At 39.3% G+C, this 15,986-nt stretch overlaps 1 protein-coding gene and 1 pseudogene across 1 annotated transcript; one reads left to right on the top strand and one right to left on the bottom strand.

The window, feature by feature from the left end:
- Nucleotides 1–3,444: 3,444 nt before the first annotated feature.
- On the top strand, nucleotides 3,445–7,345 carry LOC123102843 (probable leucine-rich repeat receptor-like protein kinase At1g35710; annotated as a pseudogene).
- Nucleotides 7,346–8,120: 775 nt separating this feature from the next.
- LOC123102866 (vacuolar protein sorting-associated protein 60.1) lies at nucleotides 8,121–11,227 on the bottom strand. Its single transcript, XM_044524328.1, has 7 exons — nucleotides 10,942–11,227; nucleotides 10,679–10,830; nucleotides 9,663–9,756; nucleotides 9,507–9,578; nucleotides 9,283–9,394; nucleotides 8,849–8,997; nucleotides 8,121–8,349 (listed from the first exon to the last, which is right to left on the bottom strand). The coding sequence occupies exons 1-7, from the start codon at nucleotides 11,008–11,010 to the stop codon at nucleotides 8,299–8,301; spliced, it is 699 nt and encodes a 232-aa protein (XP_044380263.1). The 5' UTR covers nucleotides 11,011–11,227; the 3' UTR covers nucleotides 8,121–8,298.
- Nucleotides 11,228–15,986: the final 4,759 nt, after the last annotated feature.

The raw sequence follows: 15,986 nt of genomic DNA, 5'->3' as shown, positions 1-15,986 counted from the left end.
TAAAAAGCAAGAATGATTAAATGCTACAGGATAATCCGCTTCATTTAACCAAGGCCAAAAGCACTGTGCAACAAATAGCATTTCACTTCTACCATGTCCATGTTAAGAACTTGCTAGCCTTCCAAATCCAGCAGTTTCTACAACAAGTAACCTAAGCAAATAACAAAATAACATTTACCTGCAAAGGAATTCTGAAACTTCACAGAAGTGACATATTATAAAGAAGAAATCCCGAAGGTGTATGAAAGCACGTCAGCTAGATTCAGGATTCAGCTATGCTTCTCGGACAACCTTTTAGATGGTGACTTGTCAACATCGATGGATGGCAGCATGGACCAGAGAAGACATCGTTGTGGCCGCGTTGTGGGCATTTCATCGAACAGGTGGCGTGCGGGAGCTGATCTTTATGGCCCTGCCCGCCTCCGTCCTCCAAATTACCTTCCTGTCCCTAAAATAAATGCTTAATCTATCAAAAATCAGCAGAAAGCCAGCAAAAATCAACAGTTTTCTCCATCCGTGGCATCAATCAGCGGAAGTTGTAGATTTCGACGCGAGGAATCCAAAGGTGACAATGGTTCGAGATTTGGACGCACGGTTTAAGTGATAAATCATTTTGAATAAATGGGTCTATGAAAAAAAGGGGGAAATCCCAGGTTGCGACAAGTAGCACACATGCATCACGCCACTTGTCGTAACCTGGGGAGATAGAAGTGATCTTTGAAACGAGTACTCCTCAATTACTGATTTCACGCTTCAGCATTTTTTTAAAACGAGATAGCGTGGTGGGTTCTGTTTTGTCCGAAAGAACTTTTTTTTAATAGTTGCGAACTCCAAATTCTATTTTTTTAATGAGACTTCTTATAATTATATTTTAAAGAGTGATTTTTTTGAAACATGAACAAATGTTAATGTTAATGAACATTTTATGAAATCCTGAACAAAAACAATGCAAATTAAAATTCGAAATTCTAAGCAAGTTTTGAAAACCTGAACAATTTTAAAATTACATTTGAAAAATACACACGAAAAATTAATTAGTAATATGATGAACATTTTATTTATATGAAATGAACGTTTCCTAACATATGGTGAACAATTTTACAAAATACACACTGTAGAATTATTTAATATATGATCAACATTTTATTTGTGTACAATTAACCTTTTTTAATAAATGGTCAACAAATTTTTAATCACACAGTAATTATTTTATGTTATACAGCGATTTTTTTTCAAAAACTGCTAACAATTTTCGACATCTCGAACAATTTCTGAAAGCTGTTATCTTTTTCTGAAAATTTCTTGAAATGGTTACTTTTTTCAAGATTCCGATATTTTTATAAAACAAAAAATAGTTTTAAAAACTTGAACTTTTTCTTAAAGACTTTAACTTTTCTTAAAATGTGAAATATTTTCAAAATTTTGAACATTTTTATTGAAATTTTTGTAATTATGAAAACATAAAAGAGAAGAAAATAAAAAAGAAACATAAATAGAAAAGGTAAAAAAACTGGAAGGAAAACAGAAAACTAGTAAACGTGTCACCTCAATAGGAAAAGTAAATGGGAAGAAAAGAAAACTAAGAATAAAAAGAAACCAAAGTAGAAAAAAAAAAGGAGAAATAGAAATCCGGTTAAAGATCGGGTAAAGAACACAAAGAAGAAGAAAAATATCTCAAAGCTTCTGAAAACCACTGGGAATACTTCCGCTCAATGGGCTGGGCCGCTGGACATGCCCGCAGGCGATTGACGTCGTAACACTCGCAAATAACGAAATATATCCTTTGCGTCCAGCGTTGAAACAAGAATGCCAGAGTTGTTACCCTCGCAAATAACACATATGCCAGAGTTGTTACAATGGATTGCCTGCCCTTGTTTCTCGTGCTAGAACTCCACGCATCGCCCTGTTACCGGCACAATTCTCAGGGGACATGTCGCTGTTTTGCCCTCCTCCCATGTATTTATAAGATGATAGGGGAAATTGTAGGTTGTGCAGATTCTTCTCCCAATTGCCACCGGCAGGGAAGCACAGATCTGGACTCGCACGCGGCGGTGACGGCGAGCAGGGGTGGCGTTACTGTTGACCTCGAGGACACCACAACAGAAGGTATCATGAGTTCTCGTTCTTCTTGCTCCACCAGAGCGGCCGCAAAGCCCAAAGTCCATTGGAGTTGGTCAGTCTCCATGACTACTTTCGACCACCTGCAAGATATGGTCACTCAGAATTTTCTGCCTGGCTGGCGCGTCCACCGGTGGCTCTATATATTTCTGCACGTAAAGAATTTTCCACAAGAATCAGAAGGTAACCAATATTTTACTTTTAGAATTCGATATATCCCACATTTTATCAATTAGTTTATGTATTGGTTGGGGAGGCTAGCATGCAACAAAGATAAAACCTTCTTATTTCTTCATGCCATAATCTTTTTTAGTATCATAAAAGTAGATGGCAATTCACCTCAAAATTCAACTCGGCTAGTGCAACCGTGGATCTGCCAAGAACAGGATGTGCAACCGTAATATTTGTTCCTAGCAACGAGGCATGAGGCACTTAGCTAGTACCAATAATTTTGAGTCCAGCTCAAACTTACTGTGCTCACTGCTGTTTCTGCTATGTGTTACTGTACATATCTACGCACATCACTACTATGAGCTACCAAAGTGAATTACAAAGGGGGGCATACCTGGTGTGTTGGATCTTACACGGCAACCAACATTTACAGAAAGCACTAGTAGTGGAATTTTACCGAATAAACCCACCGAGCTTTGAACTTTTCTTCAGTCAGTGTGGTCATGATGCTGCTTTATTGTACAGGCCTTGAATTCCACAGGTTACAGCCACTACCTCTTTTTGCTAAGACACGTGACTTCCAAAAAGACTTCTTTATTTCTATATATGTAATCCCAGCACGGAATTCTCCCACGGTTAACCGTTGTGTTGTGCCACCACTTGGGCTAAATCTTTTTTTCTATACCCCAAGCTGAGAAGCAAAAAGCAAAACATTTTAGAGAATAGCTCAAGACACATAACTGAAGCAGTTACAAGTTACATGATCAAATAAACAAGAAATACTATCAAACTAATCACACAATATAACATCAAATAAAATCTCTGCCACGATGTTAACTGAATCGCAAGTCCATTCGGTGCATAAGTTGTAGACGGAGGAAATTTGGTAAATATATGATCAGTATGTACGCGTCCGCTGTCGGTACCCTTCCTATCCATGCCTTCAAAATAACAGGCCGCCCAGCAGCAACGACGAAGAGATGGTGGCAGACACCGAAAAAGAGTCATCCACTCAATTCCTTTCCAAGAAAAAAGAAGCTCCCACTCAGCTGTTGCGAGTTGACTGAAGACCTCATGACCATGGACGACACACTGGTTAAATACCCATCAACAGAGTGTGTCCTGAATCACTTCCCCAAGAAAACACATTCCCGAATTCCAGATGCAAACACTAGGCAGCAAAATGCAACCTGTGTTGTACCTCTGCCTACTGCTCATGCCCTGCCTATTTCTCGTGGAAGAAGCACATGCGGTGTGGCATGGAGGGATCTCACTGAGGTCTCAACGCATGGCCCTCCTCCACTGGAAAGCTACACTTGCGAGCCCACCGGTGCAGATGAGCTCTTGGCAGGAAAACACCACCCCCTGCAACTGGACGGGCATTGTGTGCACAGCTGTTCGCCATGGCAGCCGCATGCCCAGGGTAGTTACCGACATCTCCCTGCCGGATGCTGGCATCAGGGGCCAGCTTGGTGAGCTCAACTTCTCAGCTCTTCCATTCCTCACATATATTGACCTCAGCAATAACAGTCTCCATGGTGCACTACCCGCTAGTATCAGCTGCCTGTCATCACTTTTGGAACTCTACCTTCCCTACAACCAGCTCACATGGAAAATTCCCTATGAGATTGGTGGCCTGCAAAGTCTGAGGGTGCTTGAGCTCTCATTTAACAGACTCACAGGACATATTCCTGCGTCTTTGGGCAACCTAACAATGTTAAATGATCTTATCATTGACCAAAACATGGTATCAGGTCCTATTCCTGAGGAGATTGGAAGGCTTGTCAACCTACAACTTCTACAGCTAAGCAACAGCACCTTAAGCGGTTTGATACCAAAAACCCTTGGAAACCTGACCCAGCTAAATATTTTGTACTTGTTTCGTAATCAACTTTCAGGGCCTATACCCCAAGAACTAGGTAGGCTAGCCCATTTACAAATTCTTCAGCTTAATTCAAATGATTTTTCAGGTCCAATTCCAATTTCCATAACCAATCTCACTAAGATGAACCAACTTTTTCTCTTTGAAAATCAAATCACAGGTCCAATACACCCAGAAATAGGTAACCTCACTATGCTAAACCAACTTGACCTCTACAGGAATCAAATAACAGGTTCAATACCCCCAGAACTAGGCAAGCTCACTATGCTCAATGAACTTTCTCTCTATACAAATCAAATTTCAGGCCCAATACCTTTAGAATTGGGCAACTTACTGAATCTCCAACTTCTAGACTTGTCGAACAACCAAATATCTGGATCTATTCCTGGTAGCTTAGGAAATATAACCAAACTAGTACTACTACACCTCTTTGAAAATCAGATAACAGGTTCCATCCCCCAGGAGATTGGCAATCTTATGAACCTCGAAGATTTAAACTTTTATCACAACCAAATTTCGGGGTCAATACCAAAAACTTTTGGGAAGTTGCAAAGCATACAAAAAATGAAAATGTATGATAACAAATTATCAGGTTCTCTTCCTCAAGAGTTCGGAGATCTCATCAGCCTTGTTGTACTTGAGCTGGCTCTCAACTCACTTTCAGGACCTTTACCCGCAAATATATGCTTAGGTGGCAGACTTCAATACCTCATTGTCTTTTCTAATATGTTCATTGGCCCCATTCCAAGTAGTTTAAAGACTTGTACGAGTTTGGTTCGACTTCTGCTTCAGGCGAACCAGCTAACAGGAGATATATCTCAGCATTTTGGTGTGTATCCACAACTCATAAAGATGAATTTGGCATCAAACAGATTCTCTGGACATATCTCACCAAATATAGGTGCATGTACCCAACTAACAGTACTACATCTAGCACAAAATATGATCACGGGTTCCATACCCCCGGTACTTTCTAAATTGTCCAACCTAGTAGAACTAAGACTCAGATTCCAATCATCTCATTGGTGAGATTCCACAAGAAATCTGCACTTTAGCAAACCTATATAGACTGAACTTATCATCGAACCAATTATTTGGATCCATACCAACACAGATAGAAAAGCTAAGCAATCTTGAATACATTGATATATCTGGGAACATACTGAGTGGGTTAATACCTGAGGAACTAGGGGCCTGCACAAAACTAGAGTCCTTGAAGATCAACAACAACAACTTCAGTGGAAGTCTGCCTGGTTCGATTGGAAATTTAGCAGGCCTGCAGATCCTGTTAGATGTGAGCAACAATAACCTAAGTGGTCTGTTGCCGCAGAAACTTGGGAAGTTGGAGATGCTAGAATTTTTGAATTTATCACATAATCAGTTCACTGGCAGCATTCCATCCTCCTTTGCAAGCATGGTGAGCCTTTCAACGCTTGATGTGTCCTACAATTACTTGGAAGGACCAGTCCCAACAGTCAGGCAACTCCAAAACGCTTCAGCAAGTTGGTTTCTTCCCAATAAAGGTCTGTGTGGTAACCTCTCTGGCCTGCCACCTTGTTGTTCAACCCAAGTAGCTGCTCACCAAAAAGGGAAGATACCTGGTTTTCTTTTGCCAATTGTTCTTGTGATGGGTTTTGGCATTATTGCTGCAATTGTTATCATAATAATACTTACTCGTAAGAAGAGAAAACCACAGGAAAGCGTCACCGCTGAAGCAAGGGACCTATTCTCTGTTTGGAATTTTGATGGAAGATTAGCATTTGACGATATTGTAAGGGCAACAGAAGACTTCGATGATAAGTACATCATTGGAACAGGAGGATACGGGAAAGTCTATAAGGCACAGCTCCAAGATGGGCAGCTAGTTGCTGTGAAGAAGCTTCATCAGACCGAAAAAGAGTTGGATGATGAAAGTAGATTTTGTAGTGAAATGGAAATCTTAACACAGATCCGACAACGAAGCATCGTCAAAATGTATGGATTCTGCTCCCATCCAACATATAAATTTCTCGTCTATGACTACATTCAGCAGGGAAGCCTCCACGGAATATTGGAAAATCAGGAGGTAGCAAAGGAATTAGATTGGACGAAGAGAATTGCTCTTGCAATAGATGTGGCTCAAGCAATATCTTATTTGCACCACGAATGCAGTCCACCTATAATCCATCGAGATATCACAAGCAACAACATTTTACTTGATACATCCTTTAAGGCTTTTGTCTCGGATTTTGGCACGGCAAGGATTCTTAAGCCCGATTCATCAAACTGGAGTGCACTAGCAGGAACGTATGGCTACATCGCTCCTGGTATGTACTAGAATATTCTTGTTTCTCACATCAGAAGCATTCGTCTCTATCCATTTATTCCTAATTCTAATATTATCAACACTTCTGTGCAGAACTATCATACACATCTGTTGTGACAGAGAAATGTGATGTTTATAGCTTTGGGGTGGTTGTGTTAGAGCTAGTGATGGGCAAGCATCCAAGGGATTTATTAGATGGTAGTCTTTCTAACGGCGAACAATCAATGATGGTGAAAGATATTCTGGACCAACGGCCAACGGCACCAATATCAACTGAAGAGAATAGCTTAGCTCTGCTCATCAAGCTGGCCTTATCTTGTTTGGAATCTTCTCCCCAAGGAAGGCCAACCATGCAGGAGGCATACCAAACACTCATCCAGCCATCTTCTAGTTCAACTACCGTGCCTTTCAGTGCACTTACATTACAGCAAGGGATGCATGTTGACACAAGGTCTGAATCCTAGTGAGAAACCAGGGTCTATCGAAGCAGAGGTCGATTCAAATTTCTGACTTTTTTTACTCAAGTCACTCATACACCACCTATATATACCTCTTGTATGCCATATGACATGACATGCCACACAGGATGAGTTGACGACTCATTGTAAGTCTATATATTTGTAGACTATCCTGATACAACAAAGATCACTGTTGTGCGCCCGTGGTTTTCCCCGCAAGGGTGCGTCCTGATATTTCTCTGTTTGTTCGCTTGCTGATTTCTTACAATGCATAAATAGAAGTTGGTTTGCGGGTTGCTTATATTTGTTAAAGACTATACTGTAGACATAGTATCCACATGTGACACTTTCTTTTGGCTGTTGTCTGCAGGGTACTTGAAATGTGTCATAATATTTGTCCCTTTTTATCTACTATTGCTCCCACGAACATAAATGTAGTCCTGCTTTATTTATTCCATATGGGAATCAAGATCAAATATCTTGGACCAAGCAGGAACAATCACAATGCATAAACGGAACGAAATGAATGTAAGCACATTGGAGATAGGTGCATAAAGAAAGAGCAAGTACCGCAATATACTAAGTAAAAGCACTTACAGAGGGTTGTAGGGCAGGAGTATGTGGTCCTTTTTCCTTATTATTGCTCCCATGAACCTGAAGGTGAAAAACTGGAATCCAAAACTGACACGTTATCATGTCATCCCGCTTTATTGTTCTCTGGGTATCAAAGTAGAATACCTTGTACCAAGCAGGAACAATCACAATGATCAAGTGTTCGATGGGTAAACAGAACAAATGAATGTAACACACAGATATAGGTGCATAAAACAAGAGAAGTACAACAGTACTAGGTAAAAGAGCTTACGGAGGATTGTAGGGCACACATATGTAGTCCTTGCCCTTAGGTAGGATGGAGCATATGTAGTCCTTGTCCTTAGGATGGAGCAATAGGTAATTTACTACTACACTTAATTTCAGGCACTTGTAACAAGATTTTCATGGAACAAAGATACAACCTTCTTTTTCTTGATGCCTAATACAAACTTAACGAAGGATGAGATGAGATGATAGGAAAAGCCGTGACAGACAATACAAGAGCTAGCAACGTCCCATAATTTCATTATCAGAAAAGCAGATACCAATTCAACTCAGCAGAGACATACTAACAACAGGATGTACAACCGTATAGAGAACACTCCCTTTATCACACACTATTGTTCCAACACAAAGGGAAAGAGACATTCCATCGTTCAACGAATTGCAGTGGTATATGATGCAAGATACAATGAATGTGTCCATGCATAAACAAAGTGCCGACCATTTACAACGAGATCAAAACCTACACCATAGCTTTTTTGTTACTTTCAGGTACGAATTGATGCGTGCGGCACGGTAGGCAGTCCAAGTTCATCCTCCTGCACCAACAGACAAAAGTAAGCAGAGCAAATTAGTATAATGGTTGACAAGTGTTGACATTACAATCAGGGGGGATCAAGAAAATTGAAGTATGTGCCATCCGAGATGTTCAACGGACACTTCGAAGTTCATGATGAAATCCATCACATACCACATGTTTGGCATGAAAATGGTTTGCATGTTCTCCTTCTGTGAGTTTCTTTTACTATTAAGCTCAAGCTATTATAAGCACAAATTGTTCATACCAACAACATATGCATGCATCATGAAGTTGACCCCAAAATACAAGAGTTATGAGTTCAGCAATATATTCATAATGATCTCAAGCATCTAGCCTGTCAGATTAGATCATGTCATAAGATAAAAGGAACCCGTTTACAACTTCAAACACTGTGATTGCATGGGAAATGACATGAACCATCGATTTTTTCCTAGGGGTATCAACATCAGAATCAATGTGAACAGAAACTGAACTAGTCAGTCTTGCAATTGACATACCTGCTGCCGGTTCGCTGGGACTGCTGCATGACCACTTGGTGCAGCAGGTAGGTTAAGCTCAGAATCAAGATCGGTCTCCTTGTCTGGTTGGAGGTACGATGGGACTGAATTCGACTCAAAGTCCATATCGGCTTCCAAAGCATCAAGCTCTGCATTTTCCAACATACAAAATGAGAACAGCAAACAGAGAACCTTCTTGTCTGTAAATTAACACATGCATGACGCAAAACCAGTCTTGCAACAAAAGGGCCAAAAAAATTGTTTCAGATGAAACCTAAGACCAATATAAAATGGAGAGTGTACTGAATCAAATTCAACTACAAAACTTTTACTGAAGAGTGGTTCCCAGCTGGTAACCACTGCAAGGAAAACTAGTTGGCCAAGTAAGCTTTTGAATTATCTGAGAATAACCAACTACAGAATAAGAGCCATACCCCCCATAAGTTCCTCCTCATCAATATCATCTGGGACATTGTAGCTTCTACCAAGAGTTTCTTGTATTTCATTGCTCACATCCATAAGATCCATCATCTCGTCTTGCATGCTCTGCGGATGATTATTAAAAAAAGTATGGATTCAGATGTAATTAAAACAAAAATAGACAGGATAAATTAAGCAAGCAAATAATGAATCTGGTACACAACAGGGTGTTGCATACATCTATATCTTCAATCCTGACAGTCTTCATCATCCCTTTCAGCTCTTTATTGGCAGCTTTCATTGCAGTCATCTGTTAAATGAAAAACAATTCACATAAGTTTGAGAGCCAGAATCAGAATCTATCATTAAACCTGATAGTAAGAAGGCAGCATACAGTTTGTTGAGCATCTTTAATTCCCTCCGATGCGAAAGCAACTTGGTCAAGATTATAAGTTTGGTTGTACAGCATGTCACGCTGACCTTCATACCTGTAGGGAAGCATATGGAGTATAAAGATTAGAGCACTACTAATATAGGCTCCTGCCACAAAAGGAATGATTAAATGGTACAGGATAATCATGGAGAACAAATAGCACTCCACTTCTGCCTTATCCATGTTAAGAACAGGACACAACCTACCTAGGAGGAAATTCTGAAACTACACAAAGATGACGTATTGTGATTTGTAAAGAAGGAAAGAAAACCTAAAGGTGTACGAAAGCACGTCAAATAGATTCAGCTATGCCTTCTCAGCTAGCCTTTCAGAAGATGACTTGTCAACAATATTGGTACTGCCCATGGACGACCACAAGAGAGTGGTAGGTCTGGCTAACCATGTATTTTAGTTGACATTTTAGGCAAGCATTGGTAGTGCAGCCTCATTGTTAATGCAATATTCCTTTTTAGCTGTCCCTGACCCAGGAAAGCAAACATAACGAATGCGGATATCCCCGCAACTACCAGTGCAACTCTTATAAGTTTTTATATAACAGAGCATATTGGAGATTCCCTTGACAGCGTTTGGCGCTGCCTGGCAACCGATGATGATCACTCATTCATGGAGCCCGTCGACGCGGAGCAGAGGAAGCTATTGACTGAATGATTAGTAAGAAGATAAGAGAGGGTGGAACATCCTAAAATTGTTTTATAATAAAAACTGGTTTGGTATATGTTTCAGGTGTGGTCTGTTAGGTGAGAAAGAAAACATTCTGAAACTGTTTTGCAAATGCAGGCTTGCCATCTTGACATGTAATGGTGGCCACATCTCCTAGAAATTGCATGTCAACATCAGTTGAGCAGCTGCTAGTTTTCATCATTATCATCCACTAGTTGAGCAGAGAAAAAGAAATAAATGAAGATGGGGGGTGGGGTTGGGGTTTGTAGCAAGCAGGTTGGGATACTGGTGCATACATCTTGCGCTGCTTGAGGATCCTCATGGCGCGCGCCTTGACGGCCTCCTGCGCGGGTCCCGGCCTGGTCTTCTTGATCTGCTCCTTGTAGCGCGCCAGCTCCGCGTCCAGCTTCTTGATCTTCTCGTCCACCGTGTCCCCCCGCTTGTATATCTGCCATCCAGCCCATCCATGGATTCATTCGATGAGCAGGGGATCGAATCCAACCCTAGCTAGCTAGCTGAAAATCGAGGAATCAAAGCGAAGATAAGATGAGATGCGTACCCGGTCGGTGGCGTCCTGGATGGACGGCGGCGGGTCCTGGCTCTTCTTGGCGCCGAAGATCTTCTTCATCGCTACCTCCGCCTCCGCGCGCGAGATCGGTCGAATCGCCTCTCGAGGTTGACGATGGTGCTGCTTCGATTGGGCCGCTGGGATTGATTGTCTCAGGGTCGAATTGCCGCCGTCTCGCGCAGGATTGGGGATGAAATCGGGAGGGGAATCGGGAGAGCAGAGGAGGGGTCTAGGTCCTGTTGTGTGGTTCCTGGAAATCTCCGTGGTGTTTGGGTTAAAGTTCCCTCCCTGGTCCTACTACTCCACAGGTGACAGGTCCACACGGTTTCCTCTGCCTTCACGTCCAAGGCTTTTGCCACATGGAGGTTGCAACTTGCAAAGATTTTGTCTAAGAGTTGACAATAGTGTTTGGAAAGAAAAAGTCTAGATTTTCAAAGTCTTATATGTATGTAAAGCTCCTTTCCCGAAAGTGCCTTTCTGCTCCCGAGCTCATTTGAGCTCGGTGAACAGTAAAATCGAAAAAAAATCGAAAAAAATTCAAAAAATTCCAAAAAAATTTTGGAAGAAACATTGACAAAAGTTCTAAGTGCTTGCAAAAATTCATCATGAAATCACATTCCTGTAAGGCGTGGCAAAAAAAAATTCAGGCTCCAAAATGCTTTTGAAAGTAGCATTTTCAGAGTACCGATTTTGTTTTTTTTGCCACGCCTTCTAGAAATGTGATTTCATGACGAATTTTTGCAAGCACTTAAAACTTTTGTCAATGTTTCTCTCAAAAAAAAATTGGAATTTTTTGAATTTTTTTCGATTTTACTGTTCACCCGAGCTCAAATGAGCTCGGGTGCAGAAACTCCACGTCCCTCCTTTCCGCACTTTCGTGGCCGGTTGAGAATAACTCTGGGCAAACCTCATGGTGGGTAAGATTTCGAGGGCTTTCGTTTTTTCAATCAAACCCTCTGGTCTCGTCAAGCTTTGGCGTCTCCTTGTTGCACCGGGTAGCTTATGTTCTTGTATTTTGACGGCGAGATATTAAGGCCCCATGGCTAACCGCAGGACACGGTCTTTTCGGCCAAGTCTTCGCAATCTTGGCAAGACGTCGTTTATGGTCTTTAGTTTCTCAAAAGGGCGTCATTTGGCGCATTGGCAATGAGGCGGATATCCATATACGACGCGGCCCATGGATCCCTCATCCGGTCGCCCGCGTTCCGGTCTTACCGCGGGGGAGATATCATTTACGTCGTGTGCAGGGACTACTTGACGCGCATGGTGTGTGAAACATACGGCTTCTCTGGCAAATATCCCTGCCAGTTGATGTAGAGGAGATCATGAAGATCAAAGCTTCCATAAGACTTGACCCAACGTAACTACTTGGGGACCGGAGAAAAACGAGGTCTTCGCCGTTACACACGCGTACCAGTTGGCGCTAGAAGAGCAATGCAGGCATTCTTTAATTGTGGCGAGCAGGACACCAGGTGGGCGACGTGTCGTTTGGGAATTCATATGGAGGTACCCTGCTCCTCCAAAGGTGGGTATCTTTGATCGGTGTTCAGCTTCGAATTCTCTTGCTACTTGGGCAAATAAGCATGGCCGGCACATGACAAACACTGGCACTTGTTCGATCCGCGGCTTCGAGTGGGAGAGCACTTTTGATACATTTTGTAGATGCCTAGAGCGATTTGTTTGGCAAGCAATGGCGCAGCTGTGGCATATCCTGGATGTGGCAACAATGCAAAATAGTGGGAAAGAATGGATATTCTATAACTGTTGGCAAAAATGTTCAGAACATCAAAAAAATCAAGATGTGTTCATATTTTCAAAACTGATCTGAATTTCAAAATATGTGAACTTTTCCGAAAAAAATTCTCAAAATTTTAAAAGAGAATAAAAAATTGATATTTCTTTGCATTATAAGAAAAATAAAAAATATCAACAGTTGTTCGTATTTTCAAAAAATCATGAAATTTTGAAGTCATTCTACTTTGAGAAAAAGATTCAATTGCGAAAAATGCTTGGAATATAAAAATGTCAAAAGTTGTCCATGTTTAAAAAATGGAAGTTCAAATATTGTTTGTTCTTTCCAAAATTTTGTGCAAACATTCCAAAATAGTTCCCATTTTCAAATATATGTTTGAAATTTTGAAACACGTGTTCACTTTTAGAAAGGTGATAGAATCTTCCAAAAAAATGGAATTTTCAAAATAGTTTGGTACCGTAAAAGTTCGATACAGTATGGTTCACTACAGTCTACGGTCCGCTTCAGCGGGACCTCCTATTTAGCGCATAGGTCAATGCATAGCGACCAAACACATAGTTCGGCTCTCCCTGATGCCCATAGTCGACCGGCCCATTTAAATAGTTTAAGAAAAATCGTGAATTTAAAATATAGTCGAAGTTTCAAAAAATGTTGCGGATTTAAAAACTGTATTTGAAAAAAATCATGAAATGATCATTAATACACAAAATGTTCTCCTGGCGGATTCAAAAACATCCATCATTTATAAAATGTTCATGAATACACAAAATGTTCACTAATTGGAAAATGTCCTTGAATTCAAAACAGATTCCTGATTTTAGAAAAATTTCTTGTGAATACGAAATAAGTTTATGGTTTTGAAAAATGTTCACGGAGTACAGAAAAAATTGTAAACTGAAAATGTTCAGGGTTTAATTTTCATAAATTAAAAATGTTCTCAAGTTTTTGAAACGGCTCCCGTATAAGAAAATTATAACCTTATTTCAAGAAACATTCGCATATTTCAGAAAAGTTTTCAAATTGAATAATCAATCACAAATTTTTAATAATTTGCATGATTTTCAATAAAGTTCACAAAATTGAAACAACATTCACGGATTTGGAGAAACTTGAAGAATTCAATAAAGTTCACTAGTTTGAAATAAGGTTCGCATATTTGAAAAAAGGAAAGAGGAAAAGAAAAAAAAGAAAAACTAGAAATTGTTCTCCTGGCCACCTATGCACAGGACGGTGCATGGTTGGTCGTTATCCGGCGACCCACGCATGAAATACGAAGCATCCACTTCAACACCCTGTTGTGCCGCTAGGTGCTCACTCGCTTAACAGTATTGTGAATGGGCTAGCACAATCGTGGGTGCGCCTTTTGTGTCAGATGCCTATCAGACGCAACGCGCGATCATATATGTAGCGACTATGTATCGCTTAGAGCGATGTAGAAGCTCTCATCGCGTGCAGGAACGCCCTGATGCGTCGGCCCAGTAAAAGGTTTCTTCATTTATCCGATCTGTTTGATCTTTTCTCCGGTTTTTTACTTTGATTTTCTCTTATTTTTGTTTTTATTCTCAAAAAACAAATCCTATAATAAAAAATCCACAAACAATTATTCAGTTTCGAGAAAAATGTTTCTCTAGTGTTGAAAAAATGTTTCCCTGGTGTTCAAAAATATGTTGATAGAATAGTTTTGTAACAAAAAATGTTCACATGTTTAAAAAAATGTATGTGACATTATAAAAAATGTTATTGATGTATTAAAGCAGTTTTAAACATGAACAAAAGAATGTTCCTGATGTATAGGACAACTGTACAACTTGTAGGAAAAAAGCCTACATTAAAACAGCATGTATTAAAAATAAGCATGTATAAACTAATGTTTTGATTTATACAAAAAATGTACAACACATGAAAAAAATTGGACATCAAAACATATATTTAAAAAAACGTTGATCATGTATTTAAAATGTGAAACATGGACTAAAAATGTTTCTTTACTAACAAAATTGTACACGCTTTATGAAAAAAAGCAGACATCAAAACATGTATTTGAAAAATTGTTAACCATCTATCAGAAAAATGCTGAACGTGTATAAAACAGTGTTCCTACTGCATACAAAAAATGCAATCTGCATGCGAAATAAGTAAACCTGGAACCATATATTTACAATAATTTTAATAATGTATTTTGAAAATGATAAATGTGCATAAAAATGTCCCTACTGTATACAGAAAATTTACAATGTTTATTATAAAAGGTTCCAGGTCGTATAGAACACAAGTAAAACGAAAAGAAAAACAGAGAAAAAGAAGAAACCATTTTAGAACAGTTGAACATAGTGAAAAATGGGGGGAAACAAATAAATCGAAGCAATAATGATGAAACAAAGAAAAACAAAAAAACAGCGAAGGAAAAATAAAAAAAAAGACTATAGAGAAAAAAATGCAGTGACCAAACCCGATCGAGCAAGCGAGAAACGCACGTCTCTAGTGGGCTGGCCCAAATGCACAGGGCGGAATTACTATCTCGCTATGAGCACGATATAGCTATTGAGGTTCATATAGGAGGTCCGCCTTACAGTGTGCACTAGTCGGTCTCGAGCGCTTATTCAACATATTTGGTTTATACACATTCAATATTGAAAACATTTTCTTAATAAGCGGTCAACAAATTTGGTTTATGCGTTCAATATTGTTCGAGCGCTTATTCAACATTTTTCAAACACTCGTTCAACATTTAAATACTTATTCAAAAAAATTCAAAAACTTGTTCGACATTTTTTTCACCATAATATTACAAAAAAACACTCTTAAAAAACACATTCGAAAAATGGTGACCGAGTATTTAGAAAAATGTTGAATAAGTATTAAAAATGTTGAACAAGCATTTAAAAAATGGTGTACAAGTATTTGAAAAATATTGAACGAGTATTTGAAAAATGTGGAACAAATATTTGAAAAATGTTGACACAAGTATTAAATGTTGAAAAAATTATTTGAAAATTTTTGAATAAGCGTTGGGACAATGTTGAACGTGTATACAAATAATGTCGAACCGGTATTATTGACATATACGGAAAAGTAGAATGAAAAGTAACAAAAAATTAAAATGTTGAACCGGTATTTTAAATAAATTGGTCATGTATATAAAAATGTTGAACGGGTATTTTAAAAATATTGAACAAATATTTGAAAAAATGTTGAACATGTATATAAAAATGTAAAATTAAGAACAAAAGGAAACAAAAGAAAAAAAGAAACAAAATGGAGAATGAAAAAATCAAATAAAAAA

Source organism: Triticum aestivum, chromosome 1B (genome assembly GCF_018294505.1).
Source record: "Triticum aestivum cultivar Chinese Spring chromosome 1B, IWGSC CS RefSeq v2.1, whole genome shotgun sequence".
Classification (NCBI taxonomy): domain Eukaryota; kingdom Viridiplantae; phylum Streptophyta; class Magnoliopsida; order Poales; family Poaceae; genus Triticum; species Triticum aestivum.
The sequence above is the reverse complement of the archived record's forward strand: the minus strand, read 5'-3'. Positions and strand labels throughout refer to the sequence as shown.

What these genes read in the sequence shown, in the direction of transcription:
- LOC123102866 (XM_044524328.1), bottom strand. Translation starts at nt 11,010, where the DNA reads ATGAAGAAGATCTTCGGCGCCAAGAAGAGCCAGGACCCGCCGCCGTCC. An exon ending in TCAGGATTGAAGATATAGAT is followed by an intron (nt 9,395 to 9,506) that starts GTATGCAACACC and finishes AATCATCCGCAG; the next exon opens with AGCATGCAAGACGAGATGAT. An exon ending in TGAGGAGGAACTTATGGGGG is followed by an intron (nt 8,998 to 9,282) that starts GTATGGCTCTTA and finishes TGGAAAATGCAG; the next exon opens with AGCTTGATGCTTTGGAAGCC.